The 24,364-nt window shown below is 44.0% G+C and overlaps 1 protein-coding gene across 1 annotated transcript in view; it reads right to left on the bottom strand.

Annotated features, from left to right (window-relative positions):
• TTC17 (tetratricopeptide repeat domain 17) overlaps positions 1–24,364 on the bottom strand; it is a 156,340-nt gene that overhangs the window by 76,310 nt on the left and 55,666 nt on the right. The window contains exons 12-16 of the mRNA XM_082270715.1: positions 19,542–19,657; positions 16,112–16,280; positions 15,943–16,020; positions 7,382–7,606; positions 2,554–2,740 (exon numbers count right to left, since the gene is read on the bottom strand). Coding sequence (XP_082126841.1) covers positions 2,554–2,740; positions 7,382–7,606; positions 15,943–16,020; positions 16,112–16,280; positions 19,542–19,657 — 775 coding nt within the window. The remainder of the gene's footprint in view (positions 1–2,553; positions 2,741–7,381; positions 7,607–15,942; positions 16,021–16,111; positions 16,281–19,541; positions 19,658–24,364) is intronic.

The following is a 24,364-nucleotide window of genomic DNA, read 5'->3' as shown; positions in this document are numbered from 1 at the left end:
GAGTGGGGGGGTGGGGGGGTGGGGGGGTGGGGTGGAGGGAGTGCAGCTTCATCTCATTGTCCCGTGGGGCAAAGATTCATCTCAGCATTTGAGGCTCAGAGCCAGAGATTTATATGAAAGAACACACCCCAGCATCCCTTTAGACACATGCATGCTTCTTCTTGCCGGCTGCTGCAGACATTAGCTGTGCAATCTGCTGACCAGTTGCTTGATCAGACAGATGTCTGTAATGCCCAGTAGCAAGAAGCATGTCTAAAAAAAATGCCGTGAATAGGTTTTCATACAACCCTTGGGCTTAGGGCAAAGCACCACTTCCTCCCAGGGGAAAACTGGAGTATGTGCAGTGAGTAGAGACGCTGAAGGCCCCGTTCACACTTGTGCGACCTAAAAGTTGTGAGATTTTACTGAGATTTTGCCGCAATCGTGAATGGATTTAAAGCAATGCCTATGTCTTTGGTCCTCAAAAACACATTAAAAATCAGCCCAAAGTAGTTCAGGGACTACTTTGAAGTCATTGCGACTTGATGTCGTACAGATATGAAAGGTACGCATTGGAAATCGGAGTACAACTTTTCATGCGACTTTGCAGTCCCAAATCACAGGACAAGTAGCACAAGTGTGAAAGGGGCCTAAAGTGTTACTAAACCCAGGAGCCTGCAGTCACTATATCTGGTCTCCCACAGTACACAGAACATGGAAATGCAGAAGCTTTAGTAAATATAAACTGCTAAATACCTTTTCTCATTAGCAGTATATAACAATCTTGTGACTTCTATCAGTGTCTGGTTTAGGGATCGATCGATCGATCGATCGATCATCGGCAAAGCCGATTATCAGAGGGCCAATATTCACTTTTACCGATCTATCGGTATCGGCCCCAAAACTGGCCGATATTACTGTATGTAAAATGCTAGCATCCATATATTAGTGTTTTATACAATGTCCAGTGTGTGTTTTTGTAATCTAATAGTGTGAAATACCTTCATTATATCGCAGCTCTGCCCTTCCGTGACCCCCAGCTGTCAGTGGGGGAGAAGAGAAGGACAGCAGAGCGGGAGATTAGCTGAGCCCGTAGCGGAGATGTAACGGAAGGTATTTCACACTATTCTAATGTAATACCCGGAGCGTCTGTGTATACTGCAGAAGGGAGGGGCTGAGATTCACCTCTGACAGCTATGAGAGGAGAAAACAGCAGAGCGGGAGATTAGCTGAGCCCGGAGCGGAGATGTAACGAAAGGTATTTCACACTATTCTAATGTAATACCCGGAGCGTCTGTGTATACTGCAGAAGGGAGGGGCTGAGATTCACCTCTGACAGCTATGAGAGGAGAAAACAGCAGAGCGGGAGAATAGCTGAGCCCGGAGCAGCGATGTAATGAAGGTATTTCCCACTATTCTATTACAAAAACAAACACTGGACATTATATAAAACACTAATAAATAGGATTCTAGGATTTTAATGACACTAAACTAGATTCACACGGGATTCCTGGCAGGCAGGGAGGGAAGGGAAGACCGCACATTACAGCTAAAAGACCTACCCCACATGTTCAGTACCAGATTTGTGTCAAAAATTGTCTTTATATTTCAAAACTTTAAATGTACAAAATATCGGCCCATACCGATACTTGGTGACCAACATATCGGTATCGGCCCTGAAAAAACCATAAAGAATGTAGGTTTCATTCTCCCCTGACTGTCCTGTCAGGCTGCAGGACTCCCGACTCAGTCAGGATTTTCTGGACAGTGCAGATTGGCCCTGCGCTGATCACATGCGCACCCCCCCCCCCCCAAAAAAAAAAACAAAACTCTAGCAATACACACCAAAACATAGCATGTGCAGAGTGCCTCCAAGGCTCCATTCAGGATTCAGTGGATTGGGTACAGTGGAAGAAGGACAGGATAAAAAACAGCCTTTTTACACAATGCGGAGGATTAACCCCTTTGGTTTCATGGTCAGTATAACAAGCATGCTTTACTGCATTTGCAGACTGATTTTATGGTTGTGGGTTTAGTAACACTTTAAGATGGACTGGCTGGAAAAGAGTTGCCATTCTGAATAAGGAAGTAAAAGGGAAATGACGGGATAAACTGGGTATTTACTGGTATTTACTATCCAAAAATACAGTAATGAAAGCAATGTTAGAGTACACACTAACAATTTTAGAGTCAATCACACAATTAACAAAAAAAGTTTTGGGATTGCTGACACTTTAATACTAGCAAAAGGTTGCCAGTTAATTTGTAAATTCATAAGAAAGATTCTTACGGGGTTTCTTTTCCTATTTTCCTACTAATAACTCAAATGCCAGCTTTAGCTGGGCTCACCATATAATGGAAATGTAACAACCAGCTTAAAAAAAAAAAAAAAAAAAACTTTAGCACCGACAGAACAGCTAAAGTCATCATTGAGGTTTATTTGAATATTTAAATATAATTTATCCAGCTTTAAAGCTGCAGTAGGACATCATAAATCAAAAACAGGTCATTGGAAGAGTAGTCCATGAACCCAAGGAGGGGCGCCGTGAACAGAGAGCGGGGCGACATGCTTACCGCTGCACACGGAGGTGCTGACGTTGTACAGAAGAGGATAAAGCTGCAGGCACCGGATCATCTGTAAGCCGCCCTCACACTCCACACACGGCTTGCGAAGATCGAGAGCTGCGCGGAAGACTTGAAGTGCGCCTGTCAGGTTCTTAAGCGAGAGGTAGGCATTTCCCAGGCTCAGCAACGTTAGCGGCTGTGCAAAAAAAAAAAAAATTAATACAAAATTAAAAATAAAATTTAACCACTTCAATACCGGGCACTTTCACCCCCTTCCTGCCCAGGCCAATTTTCCCCTTTTAGCGCTGTTGCATTTTGAATGACAATTGCGCGGTCATACAACACTGTACCTAAACCAAATTTATGTCATTTTCCCCCCACATACAGAGCTTTCTTTTGGTGGTATTTGATCACCTCTGTGTTTTTACCTTTTTGCTAAACAAATAAAAAAAGACCGAAAAGTTTGAAAAAAAAAAAAAACGTTTTTTTGTTTATGTTATACAATTTTGTAAATAAATAATTTTTTTCCTGCACTGATGAGCACTGATGAGACTGCACTGACAGGCACTGATGAGGAGGCACTGATAGGTAGGACAGATAGGCGGCACTGATGGGCACTGATAGGCGGCACTGGTGGGCAATAATGGGCACTGGTGGGCGACACTGAAAGATGGCAATGATGGGCACTGGTGGGCAGCACTGATGGGGAGGGCAATGGGGGGCTCCCTGAGCGCCATCCCTGGTGGCCATAGTGGGCATCCCTGGGGTCATGGGTGGGCATCCCTGGTGGTTCTAGTGGCACCCCCCCCGAGGGTCTGCACTGGTAATCAATGATCTGATTACCAGTGCCGACCCCCCCCCTGTCAGGGGAGCCGCCGATCGGTGCTCCTTTACTCGTGCCTGTCAGGCACGAACTAAGGAAATCCGATCAACGGCTCTTCCTGTTTACTATGTGACCAGCCGTCACTATGGACACAGCTGGTCACATGGTAAAGAGCTACGTCAGTAGGCTCTTTACCGAGATCAGAGATGCAGGGTGTAAAGGCTGACACCTCGCATCACCGATCACCCCGGGGGGCGCGCAGAGCTGTATTATCCTGCCGCCGTCATATGACATCCGGTCAGGATAATACAACCACATTCCCGCCGTCAATCTGCTATAGGGCGGGCGGGAAGTGGTTAAAAACAAAAAAATAATAAAAAAAAACCAAAAAAAAAAAAAACCACATTTTACCAACTTTAGTTTTACTGCGGGCGAGCTGCACAGGCAGGCCGGACAACATACCAATATGTTGCTGGGTTGCTTGGACACAGCACAAGTTTGGCAGCCAACATCAGCCAAAGATTTTGGTTGAAGTCAGCTGATCGGCCATGGCCAATCACTGCATTTACAAAAAACGCAGAAACTGTGTGCTGCGAACAGTGATCTGGCTGTTTCTTCTTCCTGCAAAGCAGGGAGATGAGCAGGGAGATGAAACAGCCAGATAATAAAGTAAAAGCCGCAAACATTACACATTGTTAGGCACACAGTTAACCCCCTTGATTGCTCTTAGATGCTAACCCCTTCCCAGCCAGTGTCATTAGTACAGTATGATCACTGTATTAGTGTCACTAGCGATGTCAGTTACTGGCCCTCCCAGATGGGGTCTCCTAGGGTGAGATTGCCCACCACCCTCTCAACATAAGTCACTTCGGCCGTCTGGAGCGCAATCGGCGTCCCTGCTCGCTTCTATTGAAGCGTACATGCTTATTTGCACAATGTAAGTGTTTTTAACCAAATTTGAATAAGAATGACGTTAATAAACTATGGAGGCCTCACTTCTCTTGTCCCTTTTAATGTGAGCCAACGAGGAGGTTTATGTGGAGTTACATCTACCTAATGTGGCTTTATTGTTGGAGAATTTATGTCTGATCTGAGGGTCCCCTCACCGCGATATGCAAGATATATATATATATACTTAACTCTGGTGAGTAGGTACTTCTACCGGTGGTGGATCTAGGCACAAACTAACACACCTCGTGGATGATTTTTTTCTTAAGAGCGATTCACGTGTGATTTACAGTGGTGTTATGGACATTCATTTTCAATGATCGTGATTCACATTTATGCTACGGACATTGCCGATTACTATTTATTCATAATTATCTAATTTTATGGAATTTTCTTAGCGCATTATGCACAAATTTTCACTGTATGAATCCATCGGGCTTTATTTAATTTATTTATTGGCACTTATCACTAGGGGTGTTGAAATTAATCGTAGCATCGATGCATCGTGATGCAGCCTTGAACAATTCGAATTGGATGCTGAGGAACGGCCACATCGATGCATGGATGACGTCATCCCGGCCTCTCCCAGGACAGCCCTGCCAGTGCACTCTAAAGTTAAAACAAATTTGTGTCAGTGATGGCTCTGAGAAGAGTGTTCTTCCTTTAAAACGAGTTAGCCCTATCTATATGGACACATTCAAGTTCGCTTGTCCTATTTAAGGAATATGGTCCAGCGGTCTCTGGATAGTTGAAGGAATCCTTCGGTTTTATGCTTTTCTATAGCATATTCTTGTGAGTATAATGTAGGACGTGGTTTTAACAATTTTCCAATAAATGTTTTATGGTATTGGACTAGGTAGGTGCGCCCTTCTCTTGTCTTTTATAGTAATCGTGATGCATCGCAGAATCGAATGGAATTGTTGAGAGGATAATCGCAATCAAATCGAATCGTGAGACCAGTGAAGATGCGCATCTCTACTTAACCTCCCTGGCGGTATGATTCTTTTGGATTTTAGGTGCTGAAAGCAGTACCATTATTTTGCATGTAATTCTTGTGAATGAGCAGCCCAAACCAACTGTATATTATATATATATATATATATATATATTATATATATAAATAAATAATGTTTACAGTTGGTTTGGGCTGCTCATTCACTAGAATTATATATATTTACATAAAAAGTACAGTAAAACTGCAGGAAAGGGCACTGGGGGGTAATGTAATGTGAATTTTTTTTATTTTGAATGGTATCAGTGTGTTTGGTGTGTTTTTACATTTGAATTTGCCGCCGGCGGACGTCACGTTGCCGGAAGACGGGGCTCGCAGACGATCGGGAGGAAGCTCAGCCGCCGCATACCGCTTGCATTCTTCGCTGGATCCCGGAGAAAAGGTAAGTAAAACCTCTACCAGGATCCAGCGATCTTCCTAGCGCTACCCCGAGTGTGGCTCGGGGTTACCGCTTTTGGCTCTAAAATCTAACCCCGAGTCACACTCGGGAATACCGCTAGGAAGGTTAAAATCACTTTATATTTAGCGCGGTTTGGCAGATTAAATCGGTCAGTCTAACGGCTGACCGGTCTCTTATTTTCTTCTATGTAGTCCTCTCACAACCAGCAGCTTTATTTGGATTTCATATTTTTTTTTTTCAATATTTTTTTCAATTCTTTAACCATACGCGCAGTTAGTGGATACATATAGCGTATGGTAAATTTTTTACTTATTCATAAGTCACGGATTATCACTATTACACTATAGCCGCACGGATTATCACTACCGTAGTACCCTAACCCAACCTGCATGTACGCTCAAGGACGTCAGTGCATTTCCCATTAACCACTTAAGCCCCGGAGGATTTGGCTGCTAAACGACCAGGGGGTATTTTGCGATTCGGCACTGCGTGACTTTAACGGACAATTGCGCGGTCGTGCGATGCTGTACCTAAACGAATTTGGCGTCCTTTTTTTCCCACAAACAGAGCTTTCTTTTGGCGGTATTTGATCACCTGTGCGATTTTTTGATCACGCGCTATAAACAAAAAAAGAGCGTCAATTTTGCAAAAATAGCAATATTTTTCCCTTTTTTTTTATATGAAATTCCCCCCAAAAAAATGTAAAAATCAAAATTTTTTAACATTTTCGGCCAATTTGTTTTATGCTACCTATGTTTGGTAAAAAAAAAAAAAAAAAAAAAAAAAAAAAAAAAAAAAAAAAAAAAAATCGCAAAAAGCGTATTTTGATTGGTTTGCGCAAAAGTTATTGCGTTTACTAACAAAGGGAAAGATTTTTGTCATTTTTGTTGTTTTTTTTTTTTAACGCGTAATGGCGGCGATCTGCGATTTTTTTTGCGGTACTGCGACATTGCGGCGGACAGATCGGACCCTTGACTGACATTTTTGACACTTTTGGGGTTACCAGTGACATTTCTACAGTAATCAGTGCTATATATATGCACTGTTACTGTAAAAATACACTGGTAGTGAAGGGGTTAACTTTATTTGAGAGGGAGGGGCTGTGTGTGTCCCTAGGGGCGTGATTCTTACTGTGATTGGCTGTGGCTTCAGCTGTATGCAGAGTGATCAACGGATCTACATAGTAGATCCATTTGATCAGCTCTCATACAGAGGGGAGAATGACAGGCAGCTTGTTTACACAAGCTGCCTGACTTTCTCCCTCTCCCCCGCCGATCGCAGAGTGGCCGGCGGACATCGGGTCTGCCGGTCACACGCGCGGGGGGGGGGGGGGGTCCGTGACCACGCGGGAGCGCGCCTCCGGCGGCGCACGCTCGCTCGCTCCCTAGACCCTCACAAGCTAGGGACGTAGCCCTACGTCACTTTTCCTGTGAGGGGCTGACCGCCGACGTAGATCGGCGTGCGGCGGTCGGCAAGTGGTTAAACATGGCAAGTTTTGTGAAATCATAAAAAAGTTTCTACTGTCGATAAACAAATGAGCTAAGGGTCAAAAGTGGGCATGATCTTGACCAAAAAAAAAAAAAAAAAATTAAGTGGCAAGAGCTTTATAGGGTTGTTGGGGAAAAAAAGAAAAAAAAAAAAACAAACAGCTCACCTCTGAGCGGTCTATAGTGATTGCTTGAAGTAGTAATTTACTGGCATCCAGATGAAGCCCGTGATGCATTAGCAGGTTGGCCAGATTCACCAGTGGGATATGTTGTTGCTGAGATGGTGCTAGGTTCAATGCTCTGCGCAAGCAAGCCATGGCCTGAGTACAGTTTCCTACAGATCTCCAGTACAAAGCCGCCTCATTCAGCACTGACCATGCCAGCCCCAAAGGCTGAAAAAGAAAACACAATGGGTTAAAGACATCTCCATTTTGGCCTTTGAAAAGTCTATAAAGAAAATCTATAGGACAGGAAATTAAAGAAAATCTCCCCAATGGGATAAAGATGTAAAAAAGTGACATGGGGCTCCCTCCCTAGTCTGACTCCCAAAAAAATAATTGATTGAGGATTATTTTGATTTATGGCCGTGACCAGCCGATCGTTTGAGCGAGTGACAGGAGAGAGCTGTGTGTGTGTGTAAACACAAAGCTCTCTTCTGACAGACGGCGTTGGGTCTTTAGCACCACACAGTAAACATAGATAGGCTCACATTTAACCCTTTGATTTCCCCAGATGTTAGCCCCTTTCCAGGCAGTGCCATTAGTACAGTGTCAGTGTATAGTATTAGCAGAGATGTATAGTAACTAAGTAGAACTACTTCACTACTGTACTTAAGTACCGAAAGGCAGTATCTGTATTTTCCTGGAGTAGAATTTTTTTCTCCTACTTCCACTTTTACTTCACTACATTTTTTCGATGATTTCAATACTTCTACTCCGATATTTTTTTTTTTTTGTGCTGCATAGTTACTCGTTACTATTATAAAATTTACCACTGCCAGAACAGTAGATGGCAGGTTTCATGAAGCTCAAAACATGTGTATTATCAGCGCATACGAAAATAAAAGCTACTGAATGTATAAATAAAAGCTGCATTTGAAATAATAAAAAACAATAGGATGTTCAAACTTTTGACTTCTTTCTTTAATAACTACATAACACAGTACTTGTACTTTTACTTTCAGTACTTGAGTAGCAAATTTTTTTAAAAAAACTACTTGCAATACTTAAGTACAAAAAATGTTGAATACTTTAGTACTTCTACTCAAGTCACTTTTTGATCGAGCACTTGTACTTTTACTCAAGTATGGGTTTCGAGTACTTTATACAACTCTGAGTATTAGCACTGAACACTGTAATAATGTTACTGGAGAGGTCAGTGACAGCCAGTACCCACAAAGTGTCAGTTAGTGCCAGATTGCCCACCGTCCCACTAGAAATCGCTGATCACTGCCATTACTAGTAGAAAAAAATAAAAAGGGCTGTTTTGGAGGCAAAAAAGGGGGACTTAATATTAGGTGGGTGGTCATAAAGGTGTGGCTGAACGATGTAAAGTTTCAATAAGCTTTAGAAAAACTGGTAAGAACGGGCCAAAACCTCTGAGAAGTGGATGTTAAAGTGGTTCTAAAGTCACAGGGTTTTGTTTTTTTTTTTTCCTTCACCTTTAGACCCCTTTCATACATATGGACCATTTGTCAGTTTTTCATCCATCCGGTGACGGATGAAAAACGGACATCAATGGATTCCTATGGAAAAAATGGACGACAACGGATCAGTTTACATCAGTTTTCATCCACTTCCATCAATATCTTTTTTTGAACGGATGAAAGCCCTATTTTTATTCCGTTAAAAAACGGTTTGGACGAAGAAAAAAATGGATTTTTGTAAGAACTTACCGTAAAATCCTTTTCTCTTAAGCTCATTGACAGACGTAGTCTTCTTGATTCTCAAGAGCTGGGTTATGTTGTCTCCGCAGGAGTAGGACTAGGCAGAATGACAAAACGTTCTGGCTCCACCCTAGGGGGCAGTCCCTGAGGGTATATCCTCCCTCTCTCTACTACAGGGAATCAGTTCTGTTTAAAACAGTACAGAGAAATTAACCCAACCCAACTCAATGATAGAGGGGCGGGTACTACGTCTGTCAATGAGCTTAAGAGAAAAGGATTTTACGGTAAGTTCTTACAAAAATCCATTTTTCTCTATCGCTCATTGACAGACGTAGTCTTCTTGATTCTCAAGAGCTGGGACATCCAGAAGCAGTGCCACAAATGAGGGGTGGGATTGACAAAATCAAATCCAATCTAGTAGGCCCGACCGGTGCCAAACTAGAAGTTTTAAAGGCTCATTATAAACAAAGAATGAGACTAAAGAAAAATTTTCCAACGGAAAAAACCCTCGAGGTAGACCACTGGTCTCCTCAAATTGCGGCCTGCAAAACCTTGCGGCCAAATGAGGCATCAGACAATGCCATTACATAAACTTTATAATGTTTAGAGAAGGTATGCACCGACGACCAGGTAGCCGCCTTGCACACCTGGACCACTGACGCCTGATGGCGAAAGGCCCATGACGCACTAAGTGCCCGAGTGGAGTGCGCCTTAACAGGGAACGGGGGCTCCCGACCCTTAATAAAATAAGCCTGCACTACCGTCTGTCTGATCCATCTGGAAATGGTCGCGGCAGATGCAGGCAACCCCTTTTTGGGTCCATCTGGGATCACAAAAAGTGAATCCGTCTTGCGAAACGAGTCTGTCGTTTTCAAGTATACCCTGATCGCCCGGACCACATCCAAGGAGTGCAAAGCAAATTCCCGAGGATGACTGGGCTTAGGACACAGGGAAGGTAATACAATTTCTTCATTCAGATGAAATTCTGAAACTACTTTTGGTAGGAAGGATGGATTCGGACGAAGAACCACCTTATCTCTATGAACCACCAGATATGGTGAACGACAAGATAATGCGGCCAGTTCTGACACCCTGCGTGCAGAAGTAATAGCCACCAAGAAGGCCACCTTCTGGGACAACGTGGGTAGAGGAATCTCCCTAATATCTTCAAAGGGAGGTTTCTGAAGAACCGACAACACTAAATTAAGATCCCAGGGGGGTAACGGCGCGTGCACTGGCGGAGCCAGATGTCGCACCCCCTGGATGAAATTCCGCACCAAGGAATGAGTAGCCAAAGGCTTCTGAAAGAAGATGGCTAATGCTGAGACCTGACCCTTGATAGTACTCAAGGCCAGTTTCTGCTCAACCCCTTGTTGCAGAAAAGCCAATATTCGACTAATCGAATAAGACCGAGGACGGAACCCCAAAAGTTCACACCATGCAATGTAGGACTTCCATGTGCGATGATAAATCTTTCTGGAAGTCGCTTTCCTTGCTTCAACTAGAGTAGGAATAACTGAAGCTGACAAACCTTTGTCCTTCAGCACCTGGGTCTCAATAGCCAGGCCGTTAAAGCCAGCGATCGTAAAGCAGGATGGAAGATCGGTCCCTGAGACAGTAGATCCTCTCTGAGAGGAAGTCTCCACGGGACGTCCGCCACCAGTCTGACCATGTCGGCGTACCAAGCTCGACGAGGCCAGTCCGGAGCTACCAGGATTACTGGGATTCCTTCCTCCTCTACCCTGCGAAGAAGTCTTGGCAGTAACGCGAGAGGAGGAAAGGCATATATTAGCTGGTATTGCCCCCACCGGGCGATCAGTGCGTCTGCGGTTTCTGCTAGAGGATCGCGGGAGCGAGCCACGAATCTCTGAACTTTCCTGTTGAATCGTGATGCCAACAGATCCACATCCGGGGTGCCCCACCGTAGGCACAACTGGTGGAAAACGTCTGGATGGAGGGACCATTCCCCCTGATCCAGGGTCTGACGGCTGAGATAATCTGCCTGCCAATTCTCCACCCCCGGAATGAACACCGCAGAGATTGCTGGAACAAATCGTTCCGCCCAGCGAAGAATGCAAGCCACTTCTTTGGCCGCTCGGACACTCTTGGTGCCCCCCTGATGATTGACATAAGCCACGGCCGTGGCATTGTCCGACTGGATCCGAACCGGGCTGCCCTGGAGCTGCTCGGTCCAGTGAATCAGACAAAGTCTGATCGCTCTCAGTTCCAATACATTTATCGGTAATCTGGATTCTTCCGGGGACCAAAGTCCCTGGGCAGATAATTGACCGAGAATTCCTCCCCATCCGGATAGACTGGCATCCGTGGTCACTATCGTCCAATATATTGGCAGAAATGACTTTCCCTGGCTGAGCATTGGAGACCGAAGCCACCAAACCAGAGACTCTCTGGTCTGTTTGCTCAATCGTATCTGATTGTCCAGGGATTCCGGATTCCGATTCCATCTGAGGAGAATCTCTTGCTGAAGAATTCGGGTATGGGACTGGGCAAATGGGACTGCTTCGAATGAAGCCACCATCAACCCCAGAACCCTCATGCAAGTCCGAAGGGAAGACCAGCTGTTGGACAGTAACAACTGGACTGCTGATTGAATCTTTCGAAGTTTCCCTACCGGAAGAAAAACTCTTGTCCTGACTGTGTCTAGAATTAGACCCAGATATTCGAGCCTCTGGGTGGGAACCAGAAAAGACTTTTGCTGGTTCACCAGCCACCCGAATTCCTGTAAAGAAATCATAGTAATTTCTATGTTTTGTAGCAAGGTCTGAGGAGACTCTGCATGAAGCAGAAGATCGTCTAGGTAACCTAGAATCGATATACCTCTTTGGCGCAGAAGTGCCAACATTGGGGCCAACACCTTTGTGAAGACCCGCGGAGCCGTGGCGAGACCGAAAGGTAACGCCACAAACTGATAGTGGTTCTCCTCTACGGAAAAGCGTAGAAAACGCTGATGTCCTGCGAAAATGGGAACGTGAAGATAGGCGTCCTTGATGTCTATGGACGCTAGGACATCCCCTGGATGCAGGAAGGCTGCTACCGTGCGAATGGACTCCATTCTGAATCTTCTTATGTTGACGAAAGAATTGAGTGCTCTTAAGTCCAGAATTGGACGCACTTTGCCCTCTTTCCTGGGTATTGTAAACAGGTTTGAATAAAACCCTTGAAACCGTTCTGTCCAAGGAACGTGGACTACCACTCCTTGTTGAAGTAGATCTGTGACTGCTCTCCGCAGATCTTCTAGACGATCCGGAGATAGTCGGATATTGGAAGGGAAGAATCGCGCCGGTGGGAGAGATCGAAACTCGATCTTGTACCCTGACTTTATGACTTCGCAAACCCATTTGTCCGGGATTCTGGAAAGCCATGGATCCGGGAACCGGCGAAGACGTCCCCCCACCCCAGTTATGGGTGGGGGCGCACCTTCAGACTTTGGATGGTTTATCTTCAGGTCTGGAGGGGGCGGGCTTTTGCTTGCCCGACCAACGACCCCTGACGCCTCCTGTAGGAACGCTGGACGAAAAAACCTCTTGTGAGCAAAAAAAGAAGGCCCTCGTCTTTGACGAGTTCCTCTACCTTTAAAATTTTGCGGTAAAAAGGTGCTTTTTCCACCGGTGAGATCCTTAATGATCTCATCTAAGTTGGCTCCAAATAGACGTTCTCCTGAAAAGGGGATATTAGCCAATGCTTTTTTGGAACCTTGGTCGGCTATCCAACCTTTTAGCCACAGTGTACGCCTGAGAACCACTGCTGAGACAGATGCTCGCGCCATTAATGGAGTGGCGTCTAACGCCGCATCACATACAAACTGTAACCCCTGTATCATTTGTTCCAACAAATCTGATACCGCCTGAGGGACTTCTTCTAAGTCCCGGCGTAACCACTTGGTCCATTCAGTTACAGCCTGCGAAACCAGACCAATAGCAATTATTGGCCTGAAAGCTGATCCAATCAAGGAAAACATGGTGCGAGACATAGCTTCTATCTTGCGATCCACTGGATCTTTAAAAGACGGAGCGTCTTCTAAAGGAATAACCGTGGCTTTATTCAATCTAGCGATTGGTGAATCCACCACAGGTGGTTCTGTCCATTTCTTAATAAGGGTTTCCTCAAACGGATAACGCCTGTCAATGCGTTTGGAAATATTAAAAGTGCGTTTTGGCAGACGCCATTCTTCATCGATTGGATTGCCAAAACATTTGGGCAATGGAAAAACCTTTGCCACTTTGATGCGCTTTTTAGTCCCAAAAGGGATCTCAGTTTCAGCTATTTCTGATGGAATACCCTGTAACCTTAAAGTCTCTTGAACAGATACAATGAGTGCGTTTACCAACGCTTCCTCTCGGGCTATGGCAGATGCCGAAACATCCTCCTCACTGTCTGAAGAGACAGGACCCGAGACACCAATACCAGATGAAGTACCTGCAACTGCAGAAATAGGCTCAGAGTCTGAATCCGAGGTTTCAGATAATAAGGGGTTAGGCGGGGGTCGCTTTCTTGCGCCCTGTCCCTGACAAGCCACTTCCACCCGGGACACAAAAGTTTCCATAATGGCTGACAAAGATTCAATTGTCAATGGGGTGCTGGAGGATCCCGCAGACCCCTCGAGGGGATCCGGAGGAGATACATGAGTGGCAGGGTCCATGTTAATACAGGACACTTTTGCCAGCAATAAACAAAAAAACTTTTTTTTTTTTTTTTTTTTGTGTGTCTCCCCCTAGCGCAATAGCGCCCCTCAGAGTACCTGCTTCTCGATCCCAGAGAGAGAGAGAGGGACCCCCAAGGCTCACCAACCGATGCAGTGCAGTTTCCAACAAACTGCAGCCAGCGTCTGTCTTACACAGACTGGAGGAAGCTGTTTGCTCTTTTCCCGGGCAGAAGGCGTGGCTCCGCCCCCTGTGTACGCCTTCCGGCGTTCCCAGCCCTCCACGAGGAAGCTGGGCTCACAAAACATGGCCGCCCCCATAGAAGAGACATAAGACTCCAAAAACATGGCGGCCGACGTGACCCGAGGACATACATGCATTCGGTCTACGGCAAAATGGCGGCGGACCGCCGATATCGTCTTCCCAGCACATCCACCTGCACTCTGCTGAGAGGTGACATATGGATCTACAGAGATACACTGCACATAAGGTAGGATTATACCTCCTATGTTTGCTGTAATGTTACAGTCTGCTGGGTAGAGTGTTAGCTCTTGAACCAAGTCCACTTCCCACAAACACATGCTGTATTACAAAGGGGACTTGTAAGTGTCAGATATATACTGACCATATATGGAGGGGCCCATAATATATACTGCCTCATAAATGAGGAAAAAAAGGGGGACAGGCACCCTCTCTTCATAATACCCTCTCCACCGAGGTGGGGGTTTGTGGACGCCTCGACTCTCTGGTCCTGGCGTCCAAGCGAGCTTTTAACTCGTAAAGTCAGTCCCTTTACTGGGACTCCGTCGCGGCCGACTCAGCGCACTGGTCTGCACGCGCTTTTAGGCAGAAACCGGGGTGACCACTGGATCTCACATCCAGCCCGTCGCCCGGCCCCGCATACTTACTTGAATATGTCGCGGCCGACCAAGCGCAATGCCTGGTCTGCACGCGCTCGTAGGCCGGCTGGGGTGACCACAAGTGTCGCCCAGTCCGGCATTTTTGCTTGAAGATCTCACAGGAAAAAAACACTGGAGAAAACTACCTAAAAAATGTATTTTTCTTAAAGAAAAAAAAGTCTTGCCAGGACCAAAAGATCCCAGCAAGGAACTTAGGTCCTTACTCCTGACTAGACAGAAAAAAACTGATTCCCTGTAGTAGAGAGAGGGAGGATATACCCTCAGGGACTGCCCCCTAGGGTGGAGCCAGAACGTTTTGTCATTCTGCCTAGTCCTACTCCTGCGGAGACAACATAACCCAGCTCTTGAGAATCAAGAAGACTACGTCTGTCAATGAGCGATAGAGAAACGGACGTAAACTGAAAAACGGCCATCTGTTTTTGCATTGGTAGTCAATGTAAAAAAAAGAAAACGTCCGAAAAAACGGGCGACCACTGATGAAAGGCCTAAGGCCCCCTTTCACACATACGGACCCGTTCATTTCATCAGTTCAGTCACATCAAATTGGATGAAGTATTCATCCTTTTTTTTTACATCCACTACCAATGCAAAAACTGACTGTTTGTCAGTTTACATCCTTTTTTCGTCCGAAAAGCTTTGATCAGTTAAAAAAAAAAAATGACAACGACAGAAGCGGATGTAAACTGATGTAAATGAATGTTCATCCATTTACATCTGGTTTCTATAGAGATGCATTGATGTCCATTTCCCATCCGTCAACGGATGGATGAAAAATAGACAGCATGTGTGAAAGGGCCCTAATGCATTACCTGCAATAAGGTAAAAATAATTTCACTGTCTGCTCCCCCTCTCAAACATACCCGAGTCCTGTAGCGACCAACTGCTGCGCCCGTCTGCAGCAGCACTGCTCTTTCTTCCTGGCCTCACAGAGCAGACTGATAACAGCGGGAGCAATTGGTTCCTGTTGCTGTCAATCAAATCCAGTGAAGGAGGGAGAGAGAGGCCCAAGGCCAAGCGGCGCTGTGTGCGTCTATAAACACATGCAGTCCAGATTGGGAGCAAGCCCACACATCTGCCCCTATAACGATCAGCTTACAATAGGGGGCAGACATGGAAAAGGAGGAGCCGAGAGCATAGGCGGGGGACCCCAAAAAGGGGGTTCGGTGCCACTCCATGCAATACTAGTGTGGGTAAGTATAAATCTATTTTTTAATTTTGTAACCTTTAAGTGGGAGGCAGTTGTAGAATGGTATTTTGCCCACCTGGTTAAGAGAGTGGTATAAAGAGCTCCTCAGATCCTCTTCAGAAATACTGAGGTTATTGATGAGTTTGTCCACCACCTAGATATGAAAAGAAAAAGGTGTGTGAAATTTTACAGCTCTTGCTTTGCGCTTTAAATATCATCTGTGACGTCATCGTGTGTGAACATACCCGCTGTGCATGCCTATCGGGCTTCAGTTCCTGCAGATCCAGCCTTCCCTCCAGCTCCGCAAGCAGCCTCTGGAGCGTCTCGTTTTTACGCACATCTGCAACAGAGGTGCAGTCTGGTGTGTGCAGGTCACTTCCTGCCTCGATGTGCTTTAATACAGCCGGGCTGACGCTAAGAGGTAGAACACAAGAATTTTAGAGCTGGTATAAGAACAACTGCTTCATAAACACACCATCCCAAAAATTATCTCGGATTTTAAACTATTGGTCTGAAAACATAATAGAAGCATATAGGTTATGTTTGGAATGGCTAAAGAAACCACAAGACGAATTACCCAAAACCATTCTTTGTAGGTTACCTATTGTTAGACGCCAGGCAAATGCTTACGTGGGAGGAGCTGCTGCTGTGGTCTTGTCTGGCTAGTGCATGAGCAGTAATGGCGCCTGTCTTGCAGAGATCTGGCATTTTAACCGACCAGTAGATTTGAAATCTAAGCAAATTGCTGCATATGTGCCAACTGGGCACAGATCTCAGAAAGACGTCACTACTGAGCATGTGCGGGCCAGACAGCACTAGCAGTCCCTACTGTGCAAGCGCCAGTGGCCATACTGGTTTGCACAGGGTGCAAGGGGAAAAAAAAAAAGGTAAGGACAAAGGAAACAAAAAAATGTATTTTACACTATTTGTGGAACTTAAAGTGGTTGTAAACCCTTCCATATACCCAGTGAGGTGACTGATGATACACAGATGAAACAAATCCTCCTACATAAGTTGTATCCGTCTACATTGCACCCAGAAAGCTCTGCAGAGTAACTTCAGCTCTCTGCCCCCTTTTTTCTGAACTCTCAGACAAGCTTAATAAATTAGCACTTTTAACAAATGTAGAAAAGAGAGGGCTGCGGATACAGGGCATTCAGAAAGTATTTACAGCGCTTCACTTTTTCCACATGGTGTTATGTTACAGCCTTATTCCAAAATTGATTAAATTAATATTTTTCCTCAAAATTCTACAAATACCACCCCATAATGACAATGTGAAAGAAGTTTGTTTGAAATCTTTGCACATTTAAAAAAAAAAAAAAAAATCCCATGTACTGTACATAAGTATTCACAGCCTTGGCCATGACACTCAAAATTGAGCTCAGGTGTATCCCATTTCCACTGATCATCCATGAGACACTTCTACAACTTGATTGGAGTCCACCTGTGGTAAATTCAGTTGATTGGACATGATTTGGAAAGGCACACACCGGTCTATATAAGGTCCCACAGTTACCAGTGCATGTCAGAGCACAAACCAAGCCATGAAGTCCAAGGAATTGTCTGTAGACCTCAGAGACAGGATTGTATGGAGGCACAGATCTGGGGAAGGGTACAGAATAATTTCTGCAGCATTGAAGATCCCAATGAGCCCAGTGGCCTCCATTATCCGTAAATGGAAGAAGTTTGGAACTACCAGGACTCTTCCTAGAGCGGTCAGCCCGGCCAAACTGAGCGATCGGGGGAGAAGGGCTTTAGTCAGGGAGGTGAGCAAGAACTCGATGGTCACTCTGACAGAGCTCCAGCATTTCTCTGTGGAGAGAGGAGAACCTTCCAGAAGAACCACCATCTCTGCAGCACTCCACCAATCTGGCCTGTATGGTAGAGTGGCCAGACGGAAGCCACTCCTCAGTAGAAGGCACATGACATCCCGCCAGAAGTTTGACAAAAAGGCGTCTGAAGTATTCTCAGACCATGAGCAACAAAATTCTCTGCTCTGATGAAACAAAGATTGAACTTTGGCCTGTATAGCAAGCGTCATGTCTGGAGGAAACCAGGCACCGCTCTTCACCTGGCCAATACCATCCCTACAGTGAAGCATGGTGGTGGCAGCATCATGCTGTGGGGATGTTTTTCAGTGGCAGAAACTAAGAGACCAGTCAGGATCGAGGGAAAAGATGAATGCAGCAATATACAGAGGCATCCTTGAAAACCAGCTCCAGAGCACTCTGGACCTCAGACTGGAGTAAAGGTTCATCTTCCAACAGGACAACTCCCCTAAGCACACAGCCAAGATAACAAAGGAGTGGCTACGGAACAACTCTATGAATGTCCTTGAGTGTCCCAGCCAGAGCCCAGACTTGAGCCCGATTGAACATCTCTGGAGAGATCTGAAAATGGCTGTGCACCAATGCTCCCCATCCAACCCGATGGAGCTTCAGAGGTCCTCCAAGAAGAATGGGAGAAACTGACCAAAAATAGGTGTGCCAAGCTTGTAGCATCATCCTCAAAAAGACTTCAGGCTGTAATTGGTGCCAAAGGCGCTTCACCAAAGTATTGAGCAAAGGCTGTGAATACGTATGTATATGGGATTTTTTTCATTTTTGATTTTTAACAAATTTGCAAAGATTTCACACTTCTTTCACTTTGTCATTATGGGGTATTAGGAGTAGAATGTTGAGGAAAATAAAGAATTGAATCAATTTTGGAATAAAGCTGTAACATAACACCATGTGGAAAAAGTGAAGCTCTGTAAATACTTTCCGAATGCACTGTATCTGCAGCCCTCATTTCTACATCTGTTAAAAGTGCTGATTTATAAAGCTTGTCTGGGAGTTCAGAAAAAAGGGGGCAGAGAGCTGAAGGTACTTTGCTGAGCTCAGCGAGGAGAGCGCAGAGCTGGTTGGAGGGAAGGGACACCCCCCTCCATGTAGAACACAAACAGAGCCGAGTCTGTTAATCAGCTGGAGATCCCTCCCCTGTCACCATTTTTCTCTTGGTGTCAGGAAAAATTGTCAGAAGTGACTCATGCTGTTAGAGGAAGGAAAAAGCAGACAAAATTGTCACTAAGGGCTCTTTCACACGGCCACTCTGTATGTCCGCAAATCATCCTATTTTTTTGCGGATGATTTGCGGACATAATGTAAGTCTATGGCATTGCGGATGTCAGCGGAATACCATCCGCTGACATCCGATTTCCTTCCTTTCAGTTCTGTTCCATTTTTTGGAACGGAACAGAACCCTATTTTTCCTCCGTTCAAAAAACAGAAAGGAAGGAAAATCAGATGTCAGCGGTGTCATCCGCTGACATCCGCAGTGCCCATAGACTTACATTATGTCCGCATATCATCCGCAAACTAATGGGATGATATGTGGACATATGGAGCGGATGACACAAATGTTTATTGCGAAGAAACAGTGGAGGTCTCCTCTACAAAAAAAAGCCTGCCTAGTCACCATTTCTTAAAGCGGAACTTCACTTTCTCTTAAAACTAGCTGCATGCAAAGTGCATTTATTTTTTATAAACACATAATTGTATTCATTGGAATCATTTTTACTATGACTAGACACAGCATGATCTTGTGCAATTGTCTTTTTAGATAACAAACATGCCAGGAACCACACAGCAGTAATGTACCAGTGCTAAAGCGCGTCAATGAAACCAGACTCACCTAAGACCTGACTGCACAGGAGGTAGATGATATTTTGGAAGCTCTTCAGGTGGAGGAACAGTGGGGAACCTCTTGATACAGTCTTCTCTTTTGGGCCACAGGATATCGGTTTCTTGCTACAAAAAACAAGATGTTCCTCATTAGAACTGTCAACTTCCCCAGATTTTCCATCTATTAAAAAGGCACTGAGCTTTATGGCCCTTTAAGTACATAAGGGCTCATTATTAACAGTTCCCAACCAAATCAAGTTAGGCCCCTTTCACACGGGCTTTCCGATCCGGTCCGCCTGTCACTTTTTCAGGCGGACCTGATCGGATGCTCCATGAAGCCCTATGGAGCAGCGAATGTCAGCGGAGACATCTCCACTAACACCCGCTGCTATCCGATCCGGTCAGTGAAATCTAGACAGAGGGAAACCCTATTTTCCATCCGTCTGGAGGATAGGATGAAAATGGACAGGCGGTTAGTTTTCATAGATCTCCCATAGAAGAGAGCAGGGATCTGACAGGTACGTCTCCGCAAAGTAAGCAGAAAGAGTCAGTCGGGTGCACTGCCCGTGTGAAAGGGGCCTTACTGTGTGATTTAAAAGCCTAATAAATTTATAAAAAAAATAAAATAAATAAAAAAAAAACAAAAAAAAAAAAAACCACATACACACACCACTCTTGACCTTCCAAGAGCAGCCCAAATCCTTCATTTCATCTCACACTTCCCGTACCAGCAGCTCACAGTGAGAGTTTCAGCAGCAGAGGCAATGTAGTCAATCCAGAAAGTAGTGGGCAGAACCAACTGTGGCAGTAAGGGTTAGGGTTAGCCTTTTTTGGCTCTGAGGAGGAGGGTCCTCCCTCAAAACGTGTCAGCCCAGCCATATAGTCGCTGACACCAGTACGTCATCCAATACAGGGGTTCCCTGGTCACCTTGGAGACGATCAGTTCCATTGTCTTATCTATCTTATCTATATTATCACTCGTTTGAGAGTATAATGTAGGTCGTCTTTGTAATAAAACCTGTTTTAGTGATAATGCAAGAGGTCGGTGCGCCCTTCTTTTTTTGTTGTTGTCTTTCAGCTGATTAACAAAGCACAGGTTTCTGAATCAGCGGTAGCCAAGCCCTTTAAAACCTCTATCTTACTTTAGTGCAAGCAGGCACAGCCTAAAGAGTAAAAACGCTATTTTGAATTCAGGATCAGTGCATTTGTGTTGTTACCCTATCACAGAAAGCTGCATGAGGTGAACATCATTGGCAATTTTAAAATGTAAGAAGACAGCAGCTACAGGATTCCCCCATCCACCTCAAATGTGTAGATGGAGGAATCTGCTCTGTTTTTTTCAGCTTCCTGGAGGCATGCATTGTATAGCCAGCTTTAGTTTTCTCATACAACATAGCTTAAACAAGACCTCCAGCCTGGAAACAAAATGAGATATTATATATATATATATATATATATATATATATATATATATATATATATATATATATATATATATATATATATATATATATATATGACACTCATCTGTCCAGGAATCCAGTGATGTCCTCAACCAAGCAGATTCTTCAATCGGTTTTGGGTGCAGGCGCCGGCACTTCAAGTAAGGAAGAATTTTGCAGCTTCACATCCAGTTTACTGAAAAGTGCAAAAAAGGTTGATGGTGCTGCCAGTGTAAACCTGCTGATCCGTGTACTTTATAATGATGCTAAAATAAATATGGAATTGATTAATGCTACATAAATAAATGTTGAATACAGAATGAATAAAGTGTCATGTGCTTCATACTGGTGAAAAAATCTGTGATAAGTGCAAAAATATACCACATTCCCAAAATCCACAAGCGATTGGAGAAACCCCCCGGGAGACCCATAGTGAGTGGTGTAGACTCCTTATTCTCCCGATTGGGGGAATATTTAGATAAATTTCTCCAACCACTAGTATCCAAAGGAAAGTCCTATTTAAAAGGACAGCACCCAACTGCTTAAAGAAATTAGGAACTTAAATACTGATGAATCTCAATTCTTGGTTACAATAGACGCTAACTCATTGTATACCAGCATCAAGCAAAAGGATGGGCTCAGTGCAATAAAACAAGCACTTTATGCAGACAATAGTTTGAAGAGATCTCAGAGACAGTACATATTAGAAGGCCTGAAACTGGCCATGGAGAGTAATTATTTCTGGTATGGGAGGTCCTTCTATGTACAAACTAAAGGAGTTGCCATGGGGGCTAGATATGCCCCCAGTGTGGCAAATGTTTTTATGAACATGTGGGAAGAGCAGCATATTTACAACCAAAATTTACCGGAAATTAAATTCTACAAACGCTACATAGACGACATTATTATGATTTGGGAGGGGTCAAGAGAGTCTTTACAAGAATTTTTGGAAGAAATCAATTCCAACCCATATGGACTGACCTTTACTGGACATTGGAATTTGGAGAAAATCGATTACCTAGACCTACAAATTTTTAAAGAAGGGGGCCACCTGCAAACACGAACATTTTTTAAGACCACAGACAAGAATGGATATATTCCGAAAACAAGTTGTCACCATCCGAAATGGAAGAACAATATCCCCAAAGGGCAATTTATGAGGATGAGGAGGAACTGCGGAAAATTGGAAGATTTTGATGAACAAACATCTATTTTAATGCAGAGATTTGAAGAGAAAGGGTACCAAAAAGACGTTTTGGAAAAAACTAGGGAAGAAGTCAGGAATATGAACAGGGAAATCCTGTTGGAAACTAAAACAAGGGAGAATAAGGGTCAATTCGAATGTGCCTTTATTTCAGGCTACCACCGACAATACAAAGAGGTAGAAAGGATTTTTAGGAGATACTGGCCGGTGTTGAAGAGTGATAAAACACTGGCCAAAGTTCTCCCAGAAAGGCCCAAATTCATTTATCGTAGGGCACCCACGCTGAGAAATCGTTTGGTCAAAAATGTGATAGATCCCCCAAAAAATGTTAAAATCTTCCCTGACATGAAGGGGTTTATCAGATGTAAAAAATGTCTGGCCTGTAGGAACAATCCCACTCAACCGAGGAAAATGCTAGACTTCAAATCAAAGGTGAACCACAAGAGACACAAAATCAATAATCTCATAACGTGCATCAGCACCCATGTTACGTATATTGTGGAATGCACCTGCAATTTACAGTACGTAGGACGCACTACCAGACCTCTTCACGTCAGGATAAGGGAGCATATAACCAATATTAAAAACGGCTTTCCGAAACACAGCCTCTCCAGACATTACCTAGAAGTCCACAATAAAAACCCAAAAGGGCTAGGGTATAGATTCGATTCAGGGACACTGGAGAGGTGAAAGCAAAAAAAGAGGAAAATCTCTCAGAATGAGACCAAGTGGATATATTTACTTGAAACACTTCAACCCAAGGGACTTAACCTCGATATAGATTTAAATTGTTTCATTTCAAATTTTTAAAATTCAGTATATTTATTTTTTAAAAAATTGGCTATCTGGCCTTTCTTTGGTACAAATGTGTGTCTATTTGGCATTACACATCTGGGAGGATTATATTCTCTCAGTATTTCAGACACACTTAGCAATTCCCTTCCTATATGTCCACTGGAGTTTTTTTCCATCAGGATAGTTCATCCCTACCACCACCTCTTTTATTCATATTCCCTTGGAGAGATTTCACTCAATAGGTTGGTACCTTCCCTAATTACCTTTCATATCATCCTCTTCTTATCTATTCCCCCACATAGACATTTATTCTAAAGGGTAGTTTGACACCCTTAACCATCGTCTATGTGCTACTGTATTCTTGATAATCAGGAACCGGTTATTAATTTATCAGATATACAATATTGCTAGCTTCCCTATAATCCTATATGGATAACCACTCCCTATTTATACAATTACTGCTAATACATTAGCCCATTTTTTTTTATCTCGTTTTAATCTCGTATTTATAGTTCCTCATGTAAGGAAAACGAGCCCGCTTATATTTACTTCTCAACCATCAGTATGGACAGCCTTAAGCAGTACTGTATGGTTTATTACGGCTCACACCGGAATATAGGTGCAATTTTTGGATACATAATAATAATATTTTTAATATAGTATATTTTAATAATGGCATATGAATTTTAAAACAACATATATTAAATATACACATTATGCTTAATTTTTAATTTTAGTATTCACAAATCAGACCTTTTTATTGGATATGATATTTTCCTCCTCTGCCTTAATATGTATCGTACCGTTTAGGCTAACCAATTATTATTTGTAGTATAGCACATTAAGTTGTACATATTTTAGGGCATTATGTGTAATAAGGAGCCATTTTTTGCTTGTTAACAATATGGTAACTAGGACTTGATCTAAATTTACCCAACCTAAAGCATTATATTGCACTGATTATAAGCAAGGGAGATATCCTTGCCCTTTTCTTATATATATATAGTTTTTATTTTGTTTTTCTTTGCCTCATAATAGGCACACAATGCGGCATATCTCTTTCTTAAACACTAAGTTACGATATGCCAGCTCCCGGAAGTTAAGTCAAGCAGCCGTATGTAGTTGAAAAGCACATAAATTCTACCCGGCAACAGCTTGCGACATACTCCTTTCTTATTGGATGTTCTCAAACACCTGTTGTGATTGGAGCGCTCAGTAAGTCCCGTTTACCGTGTTGCTATAAGAGGCGGAGATGGCGTGATGACGCCACTCCTGAAGACGTCAATCGATGAAACGTACGTAGAGCGTCATCACGCCACATCCGCCCAAGTGGAACGCATATCCGGACCGTGGCCCGCACGGCGTCCCGGAAGTGCACAACCATCATTGTTT

This window comes from Pelophylax lessonae (assembly GCF_965119305.1).
Source record: "Pelophylax lessonae genome assembly, chromosome: 10".
Taxonomy (NCBI): Eukaryota; Metazoa; Chordata; class Amphibia; order Anura; family Ranidae; genus Pelophylax; species Pelophylax lessonae.
Note: the sequence above shows the minus strand (reverse complement) of the source record. Positions and strands in the feature narration are given on the sequence as shown.